This window comes from Gadus macrocephalus, chromosome 20 (genome assembly GCF_031168955.1).
Source record: "Gadus macrocephalus chromosome 20, ASM3116895v1".
Lineage (NCBI taxonomy): Eukaryota > Metazoa > Chordata > Actinopteri > Gadiformes > Gadidae > Gadus > Gadus macrocephalus.
In genome coordinates, this window is record NC_082401.1 from 21,692,157 (window position 1) to 21,712,156 (window position 20,000).

Sequence of the window (20,000 nt, forward strand, 5' to 3'; positions counted from 1 at the left end):
ATGGCTACGATGTAGGTCTGGGAAGAGAGAGAGAGTGAGAGTGAGAGTGAGAGTGAGAGTGAGAGAGAGAGAGAGAAGTAAATGGACTGCATTTATGCAGCTCTTTTCTAAACAGTGGCCACTCAAAGCATTATTGATAGTTTGCAATGACTGATTTTTGTTTGCTTTTGTTTGTACATTGCAAACTCATCCTAATATTAATTTACTGATTATTGGTCTACATAATAACAGATTTGAGGGAAAATTAAGCTTTTTCAGATAATGTAGGAAATTACATCACACTAAGCAAATATACCAATATATTGGTATATTTGCAGGCACTGGCAAAACCATTTCTATTGCAGAGGGGTCTGTTTTCCTTAAATCAATAGTTAATAGTCATTTGACAAACACATTCACAAGCCAGGATTTCCTGGGAGAAACAACAGGGGTGGGGGAGGGGCATGGTCACGGTGGGGACCGTAAAAGTCAGGATCTGTGTGATATAGCAGTTATTACTGAGACTGGGTGGAAAGATTACATACTCTGTAGAGATGAAATTACTCAACTTAAATTAAAAAGGTGAATATAAATAGAAAAATAAACAAACAGAATCACGTTCTTAGAATTACCAATGTCTTATTTTAGAGAAAACAGCAGAGGTGGGGTAACAGCAGATTCACGGTGGGGACTGTAAAAGTCAGGATATGTGTAATGTCAGTTATTACTGTGACTGAGACCCCGTTTGTCCCCAATACACTTGTGTTTCTTTCCTTAGCCTACTTGGGTATAGCCTTCCAATTGGTTATTCTAAACGGGTCGATTTCAAGACAAAACTTCAGTTGTGAAGCAAATTATTCTCTAAAAGTCGTGGAAGTCCGATTTTTGATATTTTGATTGATGGCCTGTGATGAGCAGAACGTCGTCAGCATGGTGTTGATCGGACCCTTCAAGTAATCGCGGGCCTTCAAGTAATCGCCTTTTTGAAACTTCAAGTGCTTGCCATTTGCACCAAAATAGACCAAATGACTTGAAACTTGGTGTCTGAACTTTATTTTGGACATAGATTGATCACGCTAAGTCCTAACTCTGTAGACCCATTGGAAAGGTAAGTAGCTCTACGTTGCTTGTATCGCAACGCAACCAAAATATCCATGCACAAGACCCTCTGTTGAGCAACATAGTCAGAATTGGTTAGGGTCGGGTTAGGGTATGTAAATTTGGGCTACTTTTTACAATAAAAAAGTAGCCTAAAATGATGGCTGACCTTTGATACTCAGGAAGGTCACGTCGGTTTGAGACTCGGCGCACTTGTCACACACCGGGTCACGATGCACATACTCAAATTCCAGCCTTCTGGGTCAAAGCGTTTATGAAATATTAAAGAAAAGCGGTTTTCCTTCCACTTTTGAAATTCAAATGGGAGCACTTATATACTCTGACACCCTCTGACAGAGGAGTGGTATTTATTTATTTTGTTTAACTTAACTAAACATTTCTTTACTTCTACATTTCTTTATTGTCATTTCTCAGCATTCACATTCATTGAAACAAAAAATCAATGCACACTTCCAGAAGACCCAACCTCATGGGGACTGCAGTACCACTATATTACCACTAGGCACGCACAGAAAAAAGAGCAGAAAAAAATAAATACACACTTCCAGAACACCCAACCTCATGGGGACTGCAGTACCACTGTGTTACCACTAGAGGCGCAGAAATATACACACACACAGATTTTTGTCAGGATTGGTCCACATGGGGACTTTTTAGAAAACTGCATGGGCCATGTTTAAATACTGTTTAGGAGCCGTTGGTGGGGCTTTGCCCGTGGGGACCTAATTTTTGGTCCCCACGGGGACATGAGTCCCCGTGGGTCTGTGTGCATTCAGGTCAAAGTCCCCACGGGTATAGAGGAACAAGAACACACACACACACACACACACACACACACACACACACACACACACACACACACACACACACAGTAAACAAATACAGATTATTTTATTGATAAGGACTTGACACAACAATCAAAGCAATTTCATCTGATCTTTGCAAACAAGATACTGCAAAAGAAAAAACTAATCTTATATGCTACCTTACTGAAAGTCAGCTACATATAAAGCCATACATTAATATTCATGAAATTTCACACCACCAAACAACTTCCAAGAGACCATGCAAATTAACTACAGCAATATTACAGCAAATTTGTCTTTGCTGTAGTCTGACCAAACCCCCTGGAAAACAAAAGGTGAAACAAGCGCCTAGTTACCTTTAATCTTCAAGATTGTGTGGGTCTAACAGAAATGAAAGGGATAACAGTATAAGTGCATATGATAAACATCAGTGCCTTATGCAACATGTTTCAAAAATAGGTATTTTATCAAAAGTTCATCTTCAGACATTTTAACATGTTTTTTTTTTCTTCTCCAGTTTAACTTACACAAGGACACTTATGGCCGTAGTATGGTTCTGTTACTTAATCAAAAAAATAAGACATTGTGAGTCGTGTTACAACTCATAAGTGGTTACCCATTTAATTAGGTGAAAATGAAAAGCAGTTGAAGCTCATGTACAATCTCCAAAAGCATTAATCTGCAAGTGTGCTTTTGAAAAGTGCTTAATTGTTGGTAGAAAGTAGGCCTACAGTTGTCCTTCCAAACAAATATGGATTCATACAAAATAGGGGCACAATAAACAATATTGGTGGTGCATGTTTAGCAACAAAGACACTATAGATAACTCATTACCTAACTCGTAAAACGTGATCAATCATAAAACGTTATCAATTATAAAACCAACGACATGACTATTAGAACATAAATCACCAATAACAGTAAGTTTGTCTGTGTTCGATTTCTCAGTGAGCAACAAGCATCTGCCAATATTGTCAGTTTACAACAAAAAATAAACAAGATATACACAAGTATAAAAACAACCTTATTTTGAACTGAAAGGGGATTGTTGACAATGGGTGCAATGCACTGACAGAGCCTCTTGCCAAAGTGTTGACACTGTTAACTGTCAAATACCAGCAATAGTCCAAACTAAACAGATCATATACTACAATCTAAACTATTTACAGCAGGGTATTGGTATATAGCATATCCATTCTAGAAGGAATGTTCATAGAAGATTAATGAGCTGTTTGACTTATTAGTCAATTAATCTGTACCTGATTGTCCGTAGAAATATAAGTAAGCAGGAGCGTAGATCAGATGTGAAACAGTTTGAGTTTACAATTTCAGTGATTTCTGAGAAAGACAAAAACTATACATAAACAAAAATCCTCCCGATGCATATCACACCAATGTAATTTCTGTTGCAGTAAGGAAATGTCACAGATTCATATAAAACTGTAGTTTCTTCAAGTCCAAATAAATGTGTTTAATCAGAATAACGGATTGCCTTAAGACAAGAGACTATTGAAACTACATGCTCAAACATGATTTTATATTCATATACACACACGGTGGGAATATTTAATAAAATGTTTTGTTTCTAACACCAGCTATACTGGTAAATATCTGTATTTGTGCTATTTGTTGCCTTTTAGCAGAGGTCCGGCCTGGTCTGAAAATCTTAAATATTGACTTAAAGTCCACGTATGCTTCACCTTTTAGGTGAAACGTAAATAAACTAGCTTATATGTATGTATGTTAATGTGCAAGTGAAAAACCGCCTGTAGCAATCTGTAAAAAATAAAAAATACAATTAAAGCAACACAATGGGCATAAGAGAAAAGGCACAGATGCAAAAAAAAATAAGAAGGAAAATAAATTAAACCAAATTGCGTCATTCACACACAAGTTACCATTACCTCAATACAGGAAACGATACCCCAGAACAAAATACGCTCCTAAAAAGAGAAAGGAAATGACTGCTGCAACCATATCTGCAGCTGAAATTCCTGTTGTACAGGTGAATTACATATTCCACACCAGCACAAACACTGGTTCATTACTGTGGGAATAATAAAAAGTAAAAAGAATGATAAAAAAAAGTTGCAGAATAGAAGGCTTGAGAAAACAGACAAAATAAAGAGTTCAGCAACACGAAAATCAAAGCATGAGAGTGCACTGCACACTAAACATGGGGCATTGCCAATTGTTTCATATGAGAGGCAGCTAATATGAGCTAATCACAAACAGCTATAACCTGTGCATCATCACAGAGGGTGTTTCCCCCTGACGTTGGATTTGTAATTGGTTAATCTTTAATGCATACCACTTTAATCATTCTGGAAACAGAATATAAATAATCAGCAATCCATGTTCAACATCATTGGGTGTCTGCACAAATTTAACTATTATTATTATTATTATTATCAATTTATAAATATTGCAATAGCTGGATAATAATACATAGGCTTATTGAGTCAATCATGTTATGGAATTGATTCCATAAACTCCATCGGTTTTTTACAACAGAGAAGAAAAGCCAAAATAGTCTCTCTAATAAGGGCATGGAACAATAATAAAAAGATAATAATCTTGCACAATTGTAAATAAATCACTGCTCCTATATTTTGCGTATTGGTCTTCCTCAATTAGAGAAGCACTTAAGATAGCAAAATAAGTAAGCGTTAAGAAATAATCAACGTAATCCATTTCTAGTGATTTTCCCCAGAAAACCCAGATTATTCTGTAAATATTAGGGTTGCGAGTATGTTTGGGGAACAAACAATGCAATTAACAAACATTTAAGACAACGCTCCATTTAAAAACCTATTTTCTTCATGTTTAACTGGTCTTGGAAGCCTGACTGATGGTACAGTTTGTGCAATGCGTCCCTAGAGCACCTCTCTCAATGTTTCGTGGTCAAATTTGCAAAGATATGCAAATATCTTTTCCGGCCTACCTCAGTAGAGAAGGGTGCATATGTGTGTTGGTGGATGGATGGGGTGTGGTTCATTATGAATTCTACACAATAACACTCATCACTACACTTAGAATATTTTAAAGGTTTTTAAATGTATGTGCAGGGCACAATTTAGTTTTCTTTTAATGTCCCATTTTATTTTCTATTATTTTATATAGAATCTTGTGTTGGACACAAAGTGGCAAAATATTTAAATCCATTTTTAGTTGATTAATGAGGTGACATGTAAATTTTTTTTTTAAAATCCATCATTAGGTCAAATGAAGAAACAAGAAAAATACAAATTAAGTAATTTAGGACTAAGATTAATACGTCCACTATACTTTGGTTGCATGATTGACATGATTTTAGAATGAAGGGGAATTTTTTTCACTTGATTTCTATTTCATAAAGCTAAAAACTTGGCAGAAAAACCATGTTCTCTCTAACACAAAGCTTCGAGCAAAAGCCTTATTATGCAATGAGGCAGACAGAGGGCATAGGATATAAAGTGCCATGAAGTGCCAATGAAATGATTACAAAATGTATTTTCTTTTTCCTTTCCTCTTTCGGTCAGCCAAAGGTTTCACTGGACAAAACGTCAGGAGAGGAGTTTAGCTGAGACCGGGTCTCTGCAACTGCCACTAAAGGGAACTCTGCAAAATCTGGGCCGTGTCCCCGCAAACTGACCTGTCCGTTGGCAATGGTGAACTGTGACGACGCCCCCACCGACCGCGACGACTGGAAATGGGATCGAAAGTTCTGGTCAAAAGTGCTGATTTGGAAAGTCTGCAGCATCGCCTGCGGGGAATCCGACTTCTTTGAGGGAGAAACCTGTTCCAAGAAGTCTTCCTCGGACGGCGACACTGCAGCAGGGGATGTGGTCTCATCGCCTGAAAAGGAAAAGGAGTGCTGGGAGTCCCCCACCAGCAGGCTGAAGTGAGGCTTCTCCAGAGTGGACCTCAGCGGGGAGCTCATGCCCGACTTGATTCCCCTGCCGGGAGAAGGGTACTGCTTCTCGTTCGAGAACAGGGGCTGCCCCGCCAGCGTTGGGTTCTCCGTCCCCAGGTTGAGGCTCTGGCTGCTCAGGTAGCTGTCGTTCTGGCTGGTCCGCTCCAGGGCTTGCTGGAGGAACTTGGAGTACTCGTGCAGGAGGCTGACCTTCTCGGCGGGCGGCTGAGGGGGCGCACTCGATGCTCCCAGGGACTCGGCCGGCCCGTCCGCCGAGACCTCCGAGGAGTTGATGGATATGCTGGAGGTGACCTCCGTGTCCGCCACGCTGAACGATATATCCGACTGCCCGTTGGCCTTGTTCGAGTAGTGGTCCAGCAGAGTCTGGAGGACTTCGTCCGGCAGCACGCTCTTGTCGTGGGCGGCCTTCATGTCCGCGGCGGCGCCGATGGGCTGGGGTTCCAGGATGGTGGCGGGGACGTTCTCGTCGCCGACGGACGCCACGACCGTCTGCGTGACGACGGAGGGCTGGGAAGAGACGGCGTAGTCCCGGCTGTGGTTGGTCGCCGTCGACGCCTGCAGGTAGCGCTTCTTCTTGAGGAACTGCATGGCGTCGTCGTAGTTGGTGGTGCTGCTGGACGCCGGCTTGGCTGCCTCCACGTGTTCCAGCTCGCCATGGCCGTCCACGTCCAGGAAGCCTTGCTTGTCCACGATCTCAAAGGTGTACCGCGTCACCTTGCTGCTCTCCTCAAAGGGAGACAGAGGGGAGAGGCTGCTGGTCAGGGGCAGGTCACTGGACTGCTTCAGGCTCCTTTTGGGTACTTTCTTCAGCAGCAGCCTGGGGGGCCGACTCTCTTTAGGCGACGCCTCGCTCTCCTGGTTCCGGTGGCTTGCCGGCTCTTCGGCGAGGTCCATCGAGTAGTCGGCGATGACGTACTCGTGTTTGACCTTTGAGGTGACGGCGTAAAGAGGTAGACTTTCGATTTTGCCCTGTCTCTGCTCCTCCTCCTCTTCCTTCTCCTCCTCGTCTGTGGCAGGGAGGACAGAGAGCGCCTGGAGGTCCACTTGGGAGGCCGCGGACGTGATCGATCCTGGCGGCTTGTCACCCGAGCACTTCTGGCGTTTCTTCTTGGGCATGGAGGGATCTTTGGCAGGGAACGAGAGGCTCAGGCCGTCCGTGTCGCGAGGAGGCCCGTTTTTCCCTGCCGCCGCCACCTTGTGGGCCTTCCTCTCTCGCTGGTGGCACATTCGCCTGTGCTTCAACACCCGGTCTGTTCTGGAGAAGTACTGTGGAAGACACAATGCACAGTGTTCCCTTTTCAGTGTTAAAGGCCAGCGGGCAGGATGGCACCCCCAGGTAATTAATGTGAGGGGAAAGTCTGCTGCAAACCACTGAGGTGGCAAAGCAGCCTTCTAACAAGGATGATGGGCCAAAGCCTCATTATTTACACCCAAGGGACCGATAACTGTTAAGGACCAAGGTGCAATGGAAAGCATTAATTACTCGGTCACAAGGCTTGATGCTCTCGACTATGGCCATTACACTTGTCATTCACTCCAACTGTAGCCTTCAGCGTAATGGCAAAGTTCCTTGTTTGGTCTGCATTTGCATGTTGCTTTTTTAAATGAGTACGGTTGTAAGTGGATCATATTGTACTTGTCTAATAAGTCAATTACATTGAAGTTAACTTCAAGACATGGAACTTTTACTTGAACCTGTATGTTCATCTGGTCAACTGACCTGGTGACAGTAGTCACACTGGTAGGGCTTTTCCCCACTGTGGGTCCTCTTGTGTCTCTCCATGTGGTACTTCTGGATGAACCTCATTCCACACTCGTCACAACGAAAGGGCTTCTCCCCTACACACCAGAACAAAAGTAAGCAAAAATGTTAAAAAATATCTACAAAACCTTCCCTTCGACTCATTCCACACTCGTCACAACGAAAGGGCTTCTCCCCTACACACCAGAACAAAAGTAAGCAAAAATGTTAAAAAATATCTACAAAACCTTCCCTTCGACCTTTAGATGTTCTTAAAGGGATACTAACTGTAGAAACTAGTAGCCTCTGATCTCAACATACAACATTTTGTTTCAACATTTGTCTTTCGTGCCCAAGCAACGCAACAATGTTAGAAATGTCTAGGGCTGCACGCAACCTGGTGTCATTACACCCAATGTACACTAGATGGTTGATTCATCAACCAACTACACAAGCAATGAGCCAACATCTGCGTCATTTGATTGACGAAAAAGTCACCCCCTTTTTCCAAACAATAACTGTTGGACACTGCTATATTGGGGAAACTATTGCAATGTAACACCCTTTTCAAAAGTACAGCAATTGCAGGATTTCAATGTCTATTAGAACCAAATGTGCGTATAAAGATGTCACCAATTTCACCAATTGGTGATCCGCAACATCTATGTGGATGCAGAACCTTAGCTTTGCGCAGCATGTCGGCGACAGGGTTCTGTGTTGCTCGAGGGCTGCGGTGTCCTGCGCATTTATAGGCCTTTAGCATTTAGCAACAAAACATGTTCTTCACTTCATCCATGTTTTGGAGATGTTAGTATTTGAGTTTTTTTCCCTAATCCATGCCTAAAAGTAGTCTCTCTCTTTTTGGAGAAAATAAAGCAGGTAGCAACCTAAATTCACGTACCACAGTGCAAGAACTGTGCTACGGCTTGTACACTGCTATCGATATGAATGATCAATACATATAACAGATATTGATAATTATGTGTTTTTATGTGCTGAGAAACATAAACAGGCTGTTACCTCCGCTATGTCCGAAAACATGTGACTAGGACAGTTCTAGGACAGTGGTTCTCAAACTATGGTGGTACTGGTGGTACGCGATGCGCTATCAAGTGGTACGCAGAGGAATTAGAAAAAAAATAAAAATCGATTAAAAACAATTCAGTCAAAATACTAGTACGATGGAAATACATTTACCATGAGATCATGTTCTCACTTGCTGTGTGTGTATGTGTTTCCTTGTCTCTGTTCTAGTGCTACCACACCCGGCAACAGCTAACAATAAATAATATTATTTTTAAGAATAAATGTGCCTGCTGCATGAGATGTGGGTAGCTGAATAGGGCCGCAGGCCTACGCTCCTGTACGTTGTTATATTTTATAACATCTGTCATAAAGGTGGTACTTGGGGTGACAAATATTTTCTGAGGTGGTACGCGGTATAAAAAGTTTGAGAACCACTGTTCTAGGACATTTAGTTGTCCATGGTGCCAATGACAAATATACCCGACTATGATTGGCTGAACTGATGTATTGGCAGGCTAAAGCTGTCAAACTTCGACCTTGGTGCAAACAAGATTATTGTTGCTATTTCGCAAAATGAAAATGTGGCATATGGATACAGTCCCATTCAGATCTATGAGTTGTAATTATTTTATTGTCAAAGGAAAATAATCAAACTCAAACATTGTGTTAACTCTAAAATAACCTTTCACAGTGAGAATGAATAACTAAATACAATACATAAATCTATCAAGGACCCTCCTCACTTGACAATTGGCTACTCGATCCAACCACTGCAGCAGTCTACATTGTACAAAGTGAGATTAAATAATCTCTTTGCAAAAATAGCAAGGGAAAAAAATAATTGCTTGTGCCTAATGAAGTACGTGCTGACACCTCACACAATGCAGGCCAATATAGTCCACTGCGGTCTTTGAAAAGGGAGGGAGGGAGAGGGAGGTGCAGTCTAAACGTGCAGTGAAAAGTTAAAAAGGGGAGCATTAAGTGATTCACTTACCGGTATGAATTTTCTCATGTCGCTGGAGCAGATATTTTTGAATAAAACGCATATCACACTGGCTGCACTGAAATGGCTTTTCACCTGCAGAGAGTGGTACATAATGGAGGATTTTAGTATTTCCAGATTGAAAAATTGCATCACTACAAACAGATCAGAGAAGCACACCGCAACAGATGAAGATAGGAGGAGAGTGGAAATGACAGACATTATGTTCTAAAGTCTGGTTCTACTTTGTCAGTCAAGAAATGTGCAAACTCAATTTCAGCAAAACTTCCAATCCAATAATAACATTGATATAAACTGCAAGCAAGCACAAGGCTTAGATTTATGTCAATTACATAACCTTTGTCTGTGCATCTTTATAAACAACCCTAATTTCACTATGTTTGACAGATAGGTAATTTGGATAAAGTTTTGAATTAATAAAAAGAGGCATGGCAATAAGTCAGAGGGGCTAATCATAGGAATTACAAATATTTAAATCAATTTTAACGAATTCTAATTGAATTTGTAGCATCAGTTTGTTCATCATGTTTATTAGTATATTATTGAGTAGTATTTTGGTTGCATTTCATATTGAACTGCTTTCAAACTGGCTAATAAAATAGAACAAGAACACACTAATGGAAGATATATAAATATGACGTAATTATGAAGTAAAGATGTTGATGAATATGTACCCCTTAATGCCATACTGCGCCTGGATTTCAGGTGAGCAGAGCAATGGCCGAACTTCATGTTCAGCTTGTTCATAATGCTCTAATCGGGATTCAAACTCTCAACCTAAGGATCACCAGTCCAAGGCATTATTCCATTGAGCCACTGACATTCCTGAACTGCATGAAGCCTCATTCACATGGTGAAAAATGTATATTGATAAGCACACATCAAGAAAACTCCAAGCACACATTTCACAACAGAATTAAGGGCTTTCTTAAAAGAGTACAGATCTGAAATTGTGCACTGTTAATGGGGCAGATTTTTAGGGCAGAAGACTGGGGAGAAATTTGTAGAGATTTTAGAGATTGATATGCAGAAATAATTTTGAGTCCAGGTCAATCTGGTGAGGAGAAATAACCCTATTTCATGATATTTTACAATAGCGTCACCTTTGGGTGCAGTACCACAAATTTGGGTTAATGGGTAGTGGGGGTTATTGGTAACCATACTTGAAAATGATGACTTACGGTATAGACTGCAGTATGACTTTTACAGAATTTGGTGAAAAAAATGAACGGTACAGAAACAATAAGGGACCAAGCTGCAGCGCTGCTTGGTCCCTTATAATTACCTGGAGATTCTCACCTGTATGAATGAAAACATGCCTCTGTAGATGGTAGTTAGTACGAAATGCAGCATTGCAGTGAACACAAACGTGACTCTTTGGGTTTTGGAGCCCCAGTGATCCGTCATCATTGATAGTCAGAATCTAAAAGTAAGCAAATAAAACAAACACAAATCAAGTCACCTAACTTATATCACTAGGGCTGCCACAAAATATTACTTCATTTTTATATTGATAAATCTACAGATAATTTCAATGATATATTTAGTCTATAGAATACCATGATGAATTGCGAGTGCAAATCTTATCCGAGTTATCCAAGCTCAAAGTAATGTCTAAAGTAACAATGTGTAACATTTCAACTACCTTGAATCTTAAAATAACCTGGGCCTACCTGTAGTCAATCTCCCTATTCAATCTGGGGAATTAATAAAGTATCTAGCTATCAATAGCGATTTCAATAATTGTATCATTAAAGAAATCACATCCTAAAACTGATGTAATCAAAAAATACTAAATGCTGGCCAAAACGTACATCCCTCTTTGTTAACAAGAGAGAATCTTAATATTGACACTCCCTCCTACCCACACCACCCAGCCAGCCGAGCTACGCTAGTTCCTGTCACAGAGTTGCACAGGCAGTTAAGAGGTGACAGAACACTGTTGTTGATTTATTTAAATTCTTAAAGTCTCCTTCTAACTGGGAGGGGCTCAATCTTACACGTGGCAACCTAATGCTGTTTGCTTTGTCTGAAAGTGGATAAAAGAAACCCAAGTTTATAAATAAACCTAAATCAAAAGTCTACATTTCAGTGTTTCCTGTCAAGTGCACCTTAGCTGGCGAGTGTTGCTTCCTCTTCTTCTTCTTAGCACACGCCGTCAGCTCCTTCCCCTGTTTCTTCTCCCTCTTCCTCTGGTCCAGTGGCTCTGACAGCCTCATCTCCTGTTTAATGCTCAACTGGGGAAGAAGCTATGGAGTTAGAATCATGCCAAAACCCTGCACACACGCAAAACGTGTTTTTCTCACGCACAACGATTCACACACACACAAAACGTGTTTTACTCACGCACAATGATTCACACACACGCTCAGTGTGGTTTGCAAATACAAAACATCATTCACAAACTAATGCATTTTGCTTCAGAAACAAATACAGTAGGTTTTACACATAGTACAAACTAAAATCTTTCAAGTAGCCTGCAAAAAAAAGTCTTTGCAAATACAAAACATCATTCACAAACTAATGTATTATGCTTAAAGTACAAACTAAAATCTTTCAAGTGCAAAAAAAATCCTTCAAGTACACAAAACAATTCTACAAGTACGGAACACTGAAAGCTGCGCGTGAATCGGAAGGCATTTGCGCGTGGATCAGCAAGGCGGAAAATTAGTGCCAAAAGTCACGTGACAAACAAATGTCCTGTGATTCACACTACACAACAGCAGGTGGCGCTGTTGAGTCCGTTTAAGGCCGCCAGGACGATCTTTTTTTCTCCCCAAAATCTTTATTTGATGCCGGCCACGGTCAGTTGACCGTTGCCCATTGACTTTGAATGGGGACGGACGCGCAATGCATTGTGGATCCGTCCGTTCAGTTGGAGCGTTCGCCACCGTCAGAAAGTTGAAAAATGTTCAACTTTTTCGGCAGCGACGGTTCCGTCATCCAATCAGATCGCGTATGCAAATTTAAGCACTGTGACGCGACTCGGGCTCTGACGATACTGGAAAGCGGGAAAGCGGGTCATCTTGCCTCGCAACAAGCAGGAAGAAGCGGGCGAAGCGATTTGATTGGCTGACGGATGCCTCTGCAAAGACTACTCCCCCATCCGTCAGCCACGCCTTCCCACGTCCGTTGACTGACGGTGCAGTGGGCACGAGGCGTAACTGATCCACGCGCAAATGCCTTCCGATCCACGCGCAGCTTTCAGTGTTCCGTACTTGTATAATTGTTTTGTGTACTTGAAGGATTCTTTTTGTACTTGAAAGATTTTAGTTTGTACTTGATTGAAGCAAAATACATTAGTTTGTGAATGATGTTTTGTATTTGCAAACCACACTGAGCGTGTGTGTGAATCATTGTGCGTGAGTAAAACACGTTTTGTGTGTGTGTGTGAATCGTTGTGCGTGAGCAAAACACGTTTTGCGTGTGTGCGGGGTTTTGGCATGATTCTAACTCCATAAGAAGCACCGCAAGATAGAGGAAACGATTTTCTTTGTAAATACGGAAAATAAGAAGCAAACAGGTCTGAAACAAAGATAGCCCGAAAAAATTTATGACAAATCATCATGACCAGTTCAACATTTTTGTGGTTTCATTGAAGGGTTACTTCGCGGTAATAAACATGTAGCCAAATCATAATTTATCATATGCTTTCCTGTGTCTTACAATGTAAAAATTATGTAGTCCTTTGCTATGATTTGTTTTAAATATTATAGTAAGGATATTAAGCTGAAAGCTAGAAAATGTATACATCAATTATTTGATTTCTCCTCAGTGATCACTAAAGTACCCATATCAATTCATTGTGTGACTCAAGAGGCTCAGTCGTCACTTTTTAAATGACAAAGTGTGTTTTTAAGATTACCGGTCTATTTTATAGTTTGAGGGTACTATGAACTCACAGGCACATGGAGTGAGCAGGGCATCTTATTGGAGAGTTTCAGGGGGAAGTGTACTTCCAACCCTCCACCTGCATCATTCTTTGTCGCCTCCTCGTGCACCATAAGTTGCTCAGGGGGCACGAGGTCGTGGGTGACCAGCGAGCTCTCAGTCAGGTCCTCGTCCTCATCCCCATCGTCGTCCTCCGCCAACAGAGGGTGGTTGACCAGTGACCGTTGTCCCATGGTCATCACCACCAGACCTCCTGCGCTTCCTAGGCCCATCCTCCCTCCTCCATCACCACCTCCTCCGCTGCACTTCAGCAGCATGCCCTCTAGCTTGTCATCTATGTTCATCGTTATGGTGACAGGTTGTCAGATCTGTAGACGGAAGAGTTGGAGGGAAGGAAAAATGTGGCGATTGTTTATATGCAAATAGTGTGATTGATAGGCCTATACCAATAGTGCCTTCGATGTAATTGTCACAATAGACACATAGAAATAGTCTAACCTTTATGAAAATCTATATTTCAATAAGATGCAAACAAACGCTTGAGATGTGTATTAGCGTAATGATAGTATAGCCTGCGTATGCCTTAAAAGGTGTACTGGCCATCGCATCTGCATGACAACATCTGTGTAAAGGGAAGTGTCCATCTGGTGTCCATCTGGCTCAAAATCAGGTCACCACATTGCAAGAGTCATCAAACGAGTGTGGCTCTGTCCCTATACTAAGATCAAGCTCGTCAAAGGCCTGCTTCGAGGTGATGTTTTAGGTGTTAGCAAGTTGCAGCCACCGAAGGTTCGCCTGAACAGAGGTAATCTGCTCGATACTACACCGTTTAGACAAGAACACAGGGTCCACGGACCGAGGGCACGTCCCGTGCAACAACAAAGAGTCTCGCATGTCGAAACAACCGCGAAGTTCAACCGAATAGACTTTATTTTGCACGTTTCGTGAAACTTAGAAGGGCTAGCTACCTTTGGCGCTAGCACCTTGAGCTTCCTCAGCCATTCTCGTCTATAGGCCCGATGCTGTAGCTGGCTAGTTAGCTGGCCGTCGCTAACTAACTGTCAAGAGAAAACCATGCAGTGTAGGACGGATACATTTGTGTTTTATGGAAGCAAGATAGCTTACCCGTTGTACCTTTTAACACGCGTTAAATCCGATTAGTTGACATGGTTGTTGTATAGGACTCTAATATGAGATGATGTTGGGAGGGATACGAAAGACAACATCACATTTGGTCAGCCACCGTCGGAAAAGTGACTGCCTATTTGGCGCCATCTAGTGAGGGCAGTAGTGTAGTGCGCTCTTCCGCTTGTTGCTTCAGTCATTATGAGCCTGGGGCAGTGGTTCCCGACCTTTGACCTTTAAGGTGTACCACTAAGTTTTCATGAAGACCATACGCGGACCACCTTATGCAAACCTTATTAAAAAAAAACAATAAATACACATGAAGTGTATTGGCTGTGCATGGCTGAGCAAATGGTGCCAGTGCCCCCTTAAAAAAAACGGTTTAACTGCATACCAGTGTGTTTATTTAACACAAATGAACAAAAAAAAAACAATGGAATACATTACAATGGAAGAACATATGATGGCATGACACTATTTTAATTAATAATAAAAAGCCATAATAATGTATTCACAGAACAATATGTATTATATAGTTAATTTCAATTGTCTATGTATTTTTGTGTACATCTTTTATTTCAAGATTAAAATCTCAGGTACCACCTGCAGTGCAGTACCATCGCGTACCATCACAGGTTGAAAAGCAGTGGCCTATACTAATCATGGGTAGCATGTATCTCAACAATTGTAGGTTACCTATGATCGTTACTGATCATCAGTGCAATTGTATTAATGGATAAATAGCCATTTTCTTGTGGTATAATTGTCCAATAGCAGACCTATTATTATTATTATTATTGATATCTTCATTATTATCATATTATCATATCATTAGGCATAGCCTACTATATAATAATTGGATGTAAATGGAAAGAAGGGTTGCAAAAGACATATAGATAACCTCTATCAAACAAAATCTAGGCGTTTGCAGGTTTTAGATTCAGATTAATATGTATTTGTAAACAAATTAAGCATATTTTATATTAATATAACACATTTGTGGACACATGTTTCTCGATGCATTTGTCTCGGCCTTATTTTACGCTCAGCTCTTCATCAACGATGCACTTGGCCCATTGCCCCACATTAGTCAAGTAAGAATGACAAACTGGCCTCCAACCGACCATCAAGACAACGGCGACGACCCGCCAGAAGACAGAGATGGAATTGGACAGTGTTGACCCATAACAACAACAGTAATACAGGTTACATGTTGAGGAGGCACAGCGCCTCGGTGCACTGTAAAGCATCAACTACAACCAATATGATAAAGAGTGTGAAAACACGCACACGCACACGCACACGCACACTCATACGCACGCGCGCGCGCGCCTAGCCTTTGGTGTAACCTTCACACACGTGCGTTTGGCTCATGACTGTGCTGAACCGACTTGACCGGGCTCTTCCTCGTGAGGAATACTAATCAACCTGTTCCCTTTGCCGCCAACCGCACCGCGCGGCCGAAGCGAAGCAGCAACAGCGCGCGCAACTTAGACACCCGGGATTCTTTTCCCTCTCTATAGCAGTCTGTTTCGGGAATCTTTTGCCATTCATAAATTTTTCCTGGAGCCGTTCAACCCTTCTCAAAAGCTTTCGGTCATCTCGCTGTATTTGTAGTCATAAAGTGTCTCGTGTGAGCGACCGGTTATGGGAAAGAGACAGACAACTTGAACTGCGCTCCCGTTGGAATTAGATCATATTTTTCCCCCTTAGGAAAACCCCAACGCGTTGAACACACACACAGACACACACACACACACACACACACACACACACACACACACACACACACACACACACACACACACACACACACACACACACACACACACACACACACACACACACACACACACACACACACACAAAGACAGACACGAGCTTTTGGCGTCGGCGTGTAGATGTGTTTCTGGCGGGGGGCGGCAAAGCGGTGGGCTCCGTTTTCAACAGTTGCCAGTTCGGGACCGAAGGGGAGAACGAGGGAAGAATAACCGAACCACACGCGGAGCCTCACGCCGCTCCGCCGGCTCCCCGCTCTGAGATGCAGTCGTTCATCTCTCCGGTGACCAAGGCTATCCTCGTGGCGCTTTTTATCTTCGCCATCCTCCTCATCCTGTACGTGATTCTTTGGTACATTTGCAGAGACGTGGACTGTGATCACGGCATTTGATCGCGGTTGTAACGTCGCGTTATCAAAGGAATAACAGAAGCGCCAGGACCCTTGTGCCAAGATCCAGGGTCACCGTAAGTGTGCCAATTCTTGTCTCCCCCCCCCCTCCTCGTCCTCCCCTCGCGTTCCCCCTTTGTTTGCATCATCTGTATGTCATACGTTGTGTTGGAGTGCGCTGTATTACTATGAATGAATGATATTCCTTCAGTTCATTTTAATTTCAATTTTATCTTCGCGCGCAACTTGGGGAATGGTTCCGGTGTGGACCATTATGCGTTGCCCCGCGTCAAACCCAGGGGCAGGTACCCAATTGGGTTTTCATTTGCATGGAGAGAAAAAAAGTGCTCAAAACGTGTTGATCAGAGATCAGAGAACCATACGTCGCTTGAATGAACATGATGCGATGCGCCGATGGAGAATCCTCGAAGGTGGTCCAATGTCATTGCGCCGTGTTGGGGACCCCGTCAGGAGAGGCGCGAGTGTGTTTCGTTCACGGACGGTGATTGCAGTCTGATCACTACTGGCAACATGACACAGCGGAAACAACGGCGTCCGTTACCTCTCAAAAGGTCAAGATTGGATTTAAGATTCTTAAGGTCGACAAATGTGTGTCGACACGAGTGTCACCCTCGATACGCAAACGTGCGACCGGAGCGTGTGCGAAATATGCGCAATGTTTAAACGCTAACATTAGTTCATTTTCAGTCCAGCTGCCTCTAATGATGCTTTGACATTGGCGTTAACACCAAATGAGATGAGACAAACAGGATTACCTCCATTGGCTCCTGTGCGTCTTGTTATGCGTCTGGTTTGCGTCAAGCCGACTATCATAGAACATTGCAAATGCTTTGCAGCATAACCATCAATAACCCTCCCCCATGACACTTAACGGCATATCTGTCCCCGTCTGAGTCAATGGACGTTTCCTTTGTCCCCTCAACTTTTGAATCCACAGATCTCTTCCCTAAGGCTATTCAATTCTTCTGTACAAAACCAACAGTGTTCTGCTGGATGCTTACCTGGTTACAGCATGCCATGATAGGTTAGGTAAACCATAAGGCATGTGGTTTATCATTCAACGCCAATCGATTATACCCAAAACAGAGCCTGATAGTCACTGAGAATGTACAAATTGGCCAAATGGCCAAAGAGATTTTGAAGGGCACACCAAGGACATTTCCTTTTAAAGGAAATGAAACAAACACAGATTCTGATCAGATTTACTAAAAGGATCATACCGTATTTTAGATCATTTAAAAATATACATATTCAGTTAAATAACACTAAAACATTTACTGTATATAATCTATAGTCTTGTAAAAAAAAAAGAAAGAGACACTGAATTAGAGCATAGGTGACCAAACTGTCTTTTGAAAAAGACTAATCGCCGGTCCGTCAAACATTCTGGTCATCTTCTCGAGAGGTGATGAGGAATAAGACATTTGCATATATCTTCAACATTCCATCCTTCACTAAGCATATAAACCTAAACGACAGAATATTGTCTCTGGAACCGGTGAACAGTTGATTCAATTTTCAAGACCCTCTTGATGCACTCTCTAGGGGAATATGTGGGCCAACAGAATCTCTCGAGTCAAGGCCGGAGCGTTGTATCCAGATAGCGTCTGGTGGACAGACTGATGGCTGTAACTTCCTGTCTCATTGACGTCTCCTTATACTCAACGTGCATTTTCATCCTAAGTGATACTTTCGTGTCGGGCTGTGTGGCTCCTGCTAGGGCGCCTTCGATGACCTTGGCACCTTCATATTATTGTGAACGCTACATTCATTGAGAAAGGCCCACAAGGAGATGTTGTGTAATAAGTCAATGGTGTAATCGCAGCATTGTGCCAACAGGCTTACATGTTGATGGTTGACGTGGCAAATTTAAATTTAATGAACACGACTTCCCCCCAAGAGAAGTCTGCCGTGAGAACGCGATGCAGTCTTATAGTATGTGGTACCCTTACTACGATACCATCCGTTATGTTTCATCCAATAGTCCTGCCTTCTTCTGAAACATCTAGCAACAATCGTTATAGTGTTGAGTTCGTAAGAAGCAGCCGTTCTAATCGTAATGTCTGTTCAGAGTCAACTGTCCTATGGAAAAAAAAATGAAGGAGAATTGAATGATACATCCTACAACAACCCTCCACATCAAACCTACTTTAGATTGTGAGTGAGCTGGGGGAGGTGCATGAAGCATCTCCTCCACAACATTGGAGTGCCACTGAGCACCTGATTGACACCACTAACCATCGACTCCTGGAATGTCGTCAGTGATGGATATTCATCAACGTTTCCATCCAATGTCAAAGCTCTTCCTAAAAAAAAAGGCCTTTTCGAAATACGTTGACTATATGGCATCTGGGAGCATTTACGGCTGTATTCGGGTTCGGTTTGTTTCACCTGTGACTGATCTCATTTCCGGGTGTGAACAGAGAGTCTGTGAGAGAAAGAGTACAAGATGGAAAAGGAGAAGCCGAGAAGAGATCACAACTCAAGTTTAGCAGCTATGCATGGATACTCCCACTCAGTATGACATCAGCTCCGACTCTGTCAGGGACTGTCTGTTCAAATCAGGGCAGTGCCCTCTTCTTGTGTGAGCGCGGCTCATGTTACTGCCTCCTTCAGGAGTGTGTCTTGATTTAACCGAGGAAACATCTTTGTGCAAGCGTGACTATAGGGAGAAATGAGCGATACGCTACTTCTGGAATCAGGAGTTTGACTGACACTGCGTGGTGTCTGTCGCAACAAGGTAGACAGGAACAAAGGAAAATAAAGCATATGAAAGGAATAAACACTAAAACTACAATACCAATAGTATAATCCAAAGTACAGCAATACTAAACAAGTCACGCAGCAGTAACCAGTTGATAAACGCCAAAAGATTTATATGGATTTGCTACCCAGAGTTCGTACAAAACCCTTTTTTTTTTTTCTGTTTTGGACATGCGCCTATGCAGGGATGTGTAGTCCTTCAAGAGGTTAGCAATGCGTCGCGCTTCACTGCAGAGGTTCGTGTGGGGTCTAATCGCTGATTGGTTGAGCAGGCTGTAGTCTTTTGATTTTTTACTTGACAGCCCGACACAAGCAAAAAATGAAATCACCCAGCGTACTCAAAACAATATATACTTCACATGAATGTATTTTTCAACATATTTTCATTGGGATGGATGCGGTGTCGCGATAACGTTTTTGGATTTAAATGTCTGCTCCTGTAA

The 20,000-nt window shown here is 42.2% G+C and overlaps 1 protein-coding gene and 1 long non-coding RNA gene across 3 annotated transcripts in view; one reads left to right on the forward strand and one right to left on the reverse strand.

The window, feature by feature from the left end:
• Nucleotides 1-1,970: 1,970 nt before the first annotated feature.
• znf148 (zinc finger protein 148) lies at nt 1,971-14,768 on the reverse strand. 2 transcript variants are annotated; one of them, XM_060039573.1, is made up of 7 exons: nt 14,616-14,768; nt 13,493-13,849; nt 11,702-11,827; nt 10,890-11,013; nt 9,582-9,665; nt 7,541-7,659; nt 1,971-7,086 (listed from the first exon to the last, which is right to left on the reverse strand). In XM_060039573.1, exons 2-7 carry the CDS (start codon nt 13,823-13,825, stop codon nt 5,422-5,424), a joined length of 2,451 nt encoding a protein of 816 aa, XP_059895556.1. In that variant the 5' UTR covers nt 13,826-13,849; nt 14,616-14,768; the 3' UTR covers nt 1,971-5,421. The 2 variants fall into 2 exon arrangements, with proteins under 2 accessions (XP_059895556.1, XP_059895555.1); XM_060039572.1 differs by having other exon boundaries at nt 14,607-14,767.
• Nucleotides 14,769-15,959: 1,191 nt separating this feature from the next.
• LOC132448627 (uncharacterized) overlaps nt 15,960-20,000 on the forward strand; it is a 22,820-nt gene continuing 18,779 nt past the window's right edge. Inside the window, exon 1 of the long non-coding RNA XR_009523397.1 lies at nt 15,960-16,850. This is a non-coding gene — a long non-coding RNA (uncharacterized LOC132448627). The remainder of the gene's footprint in view (nt 16,851-20,000) is intronic.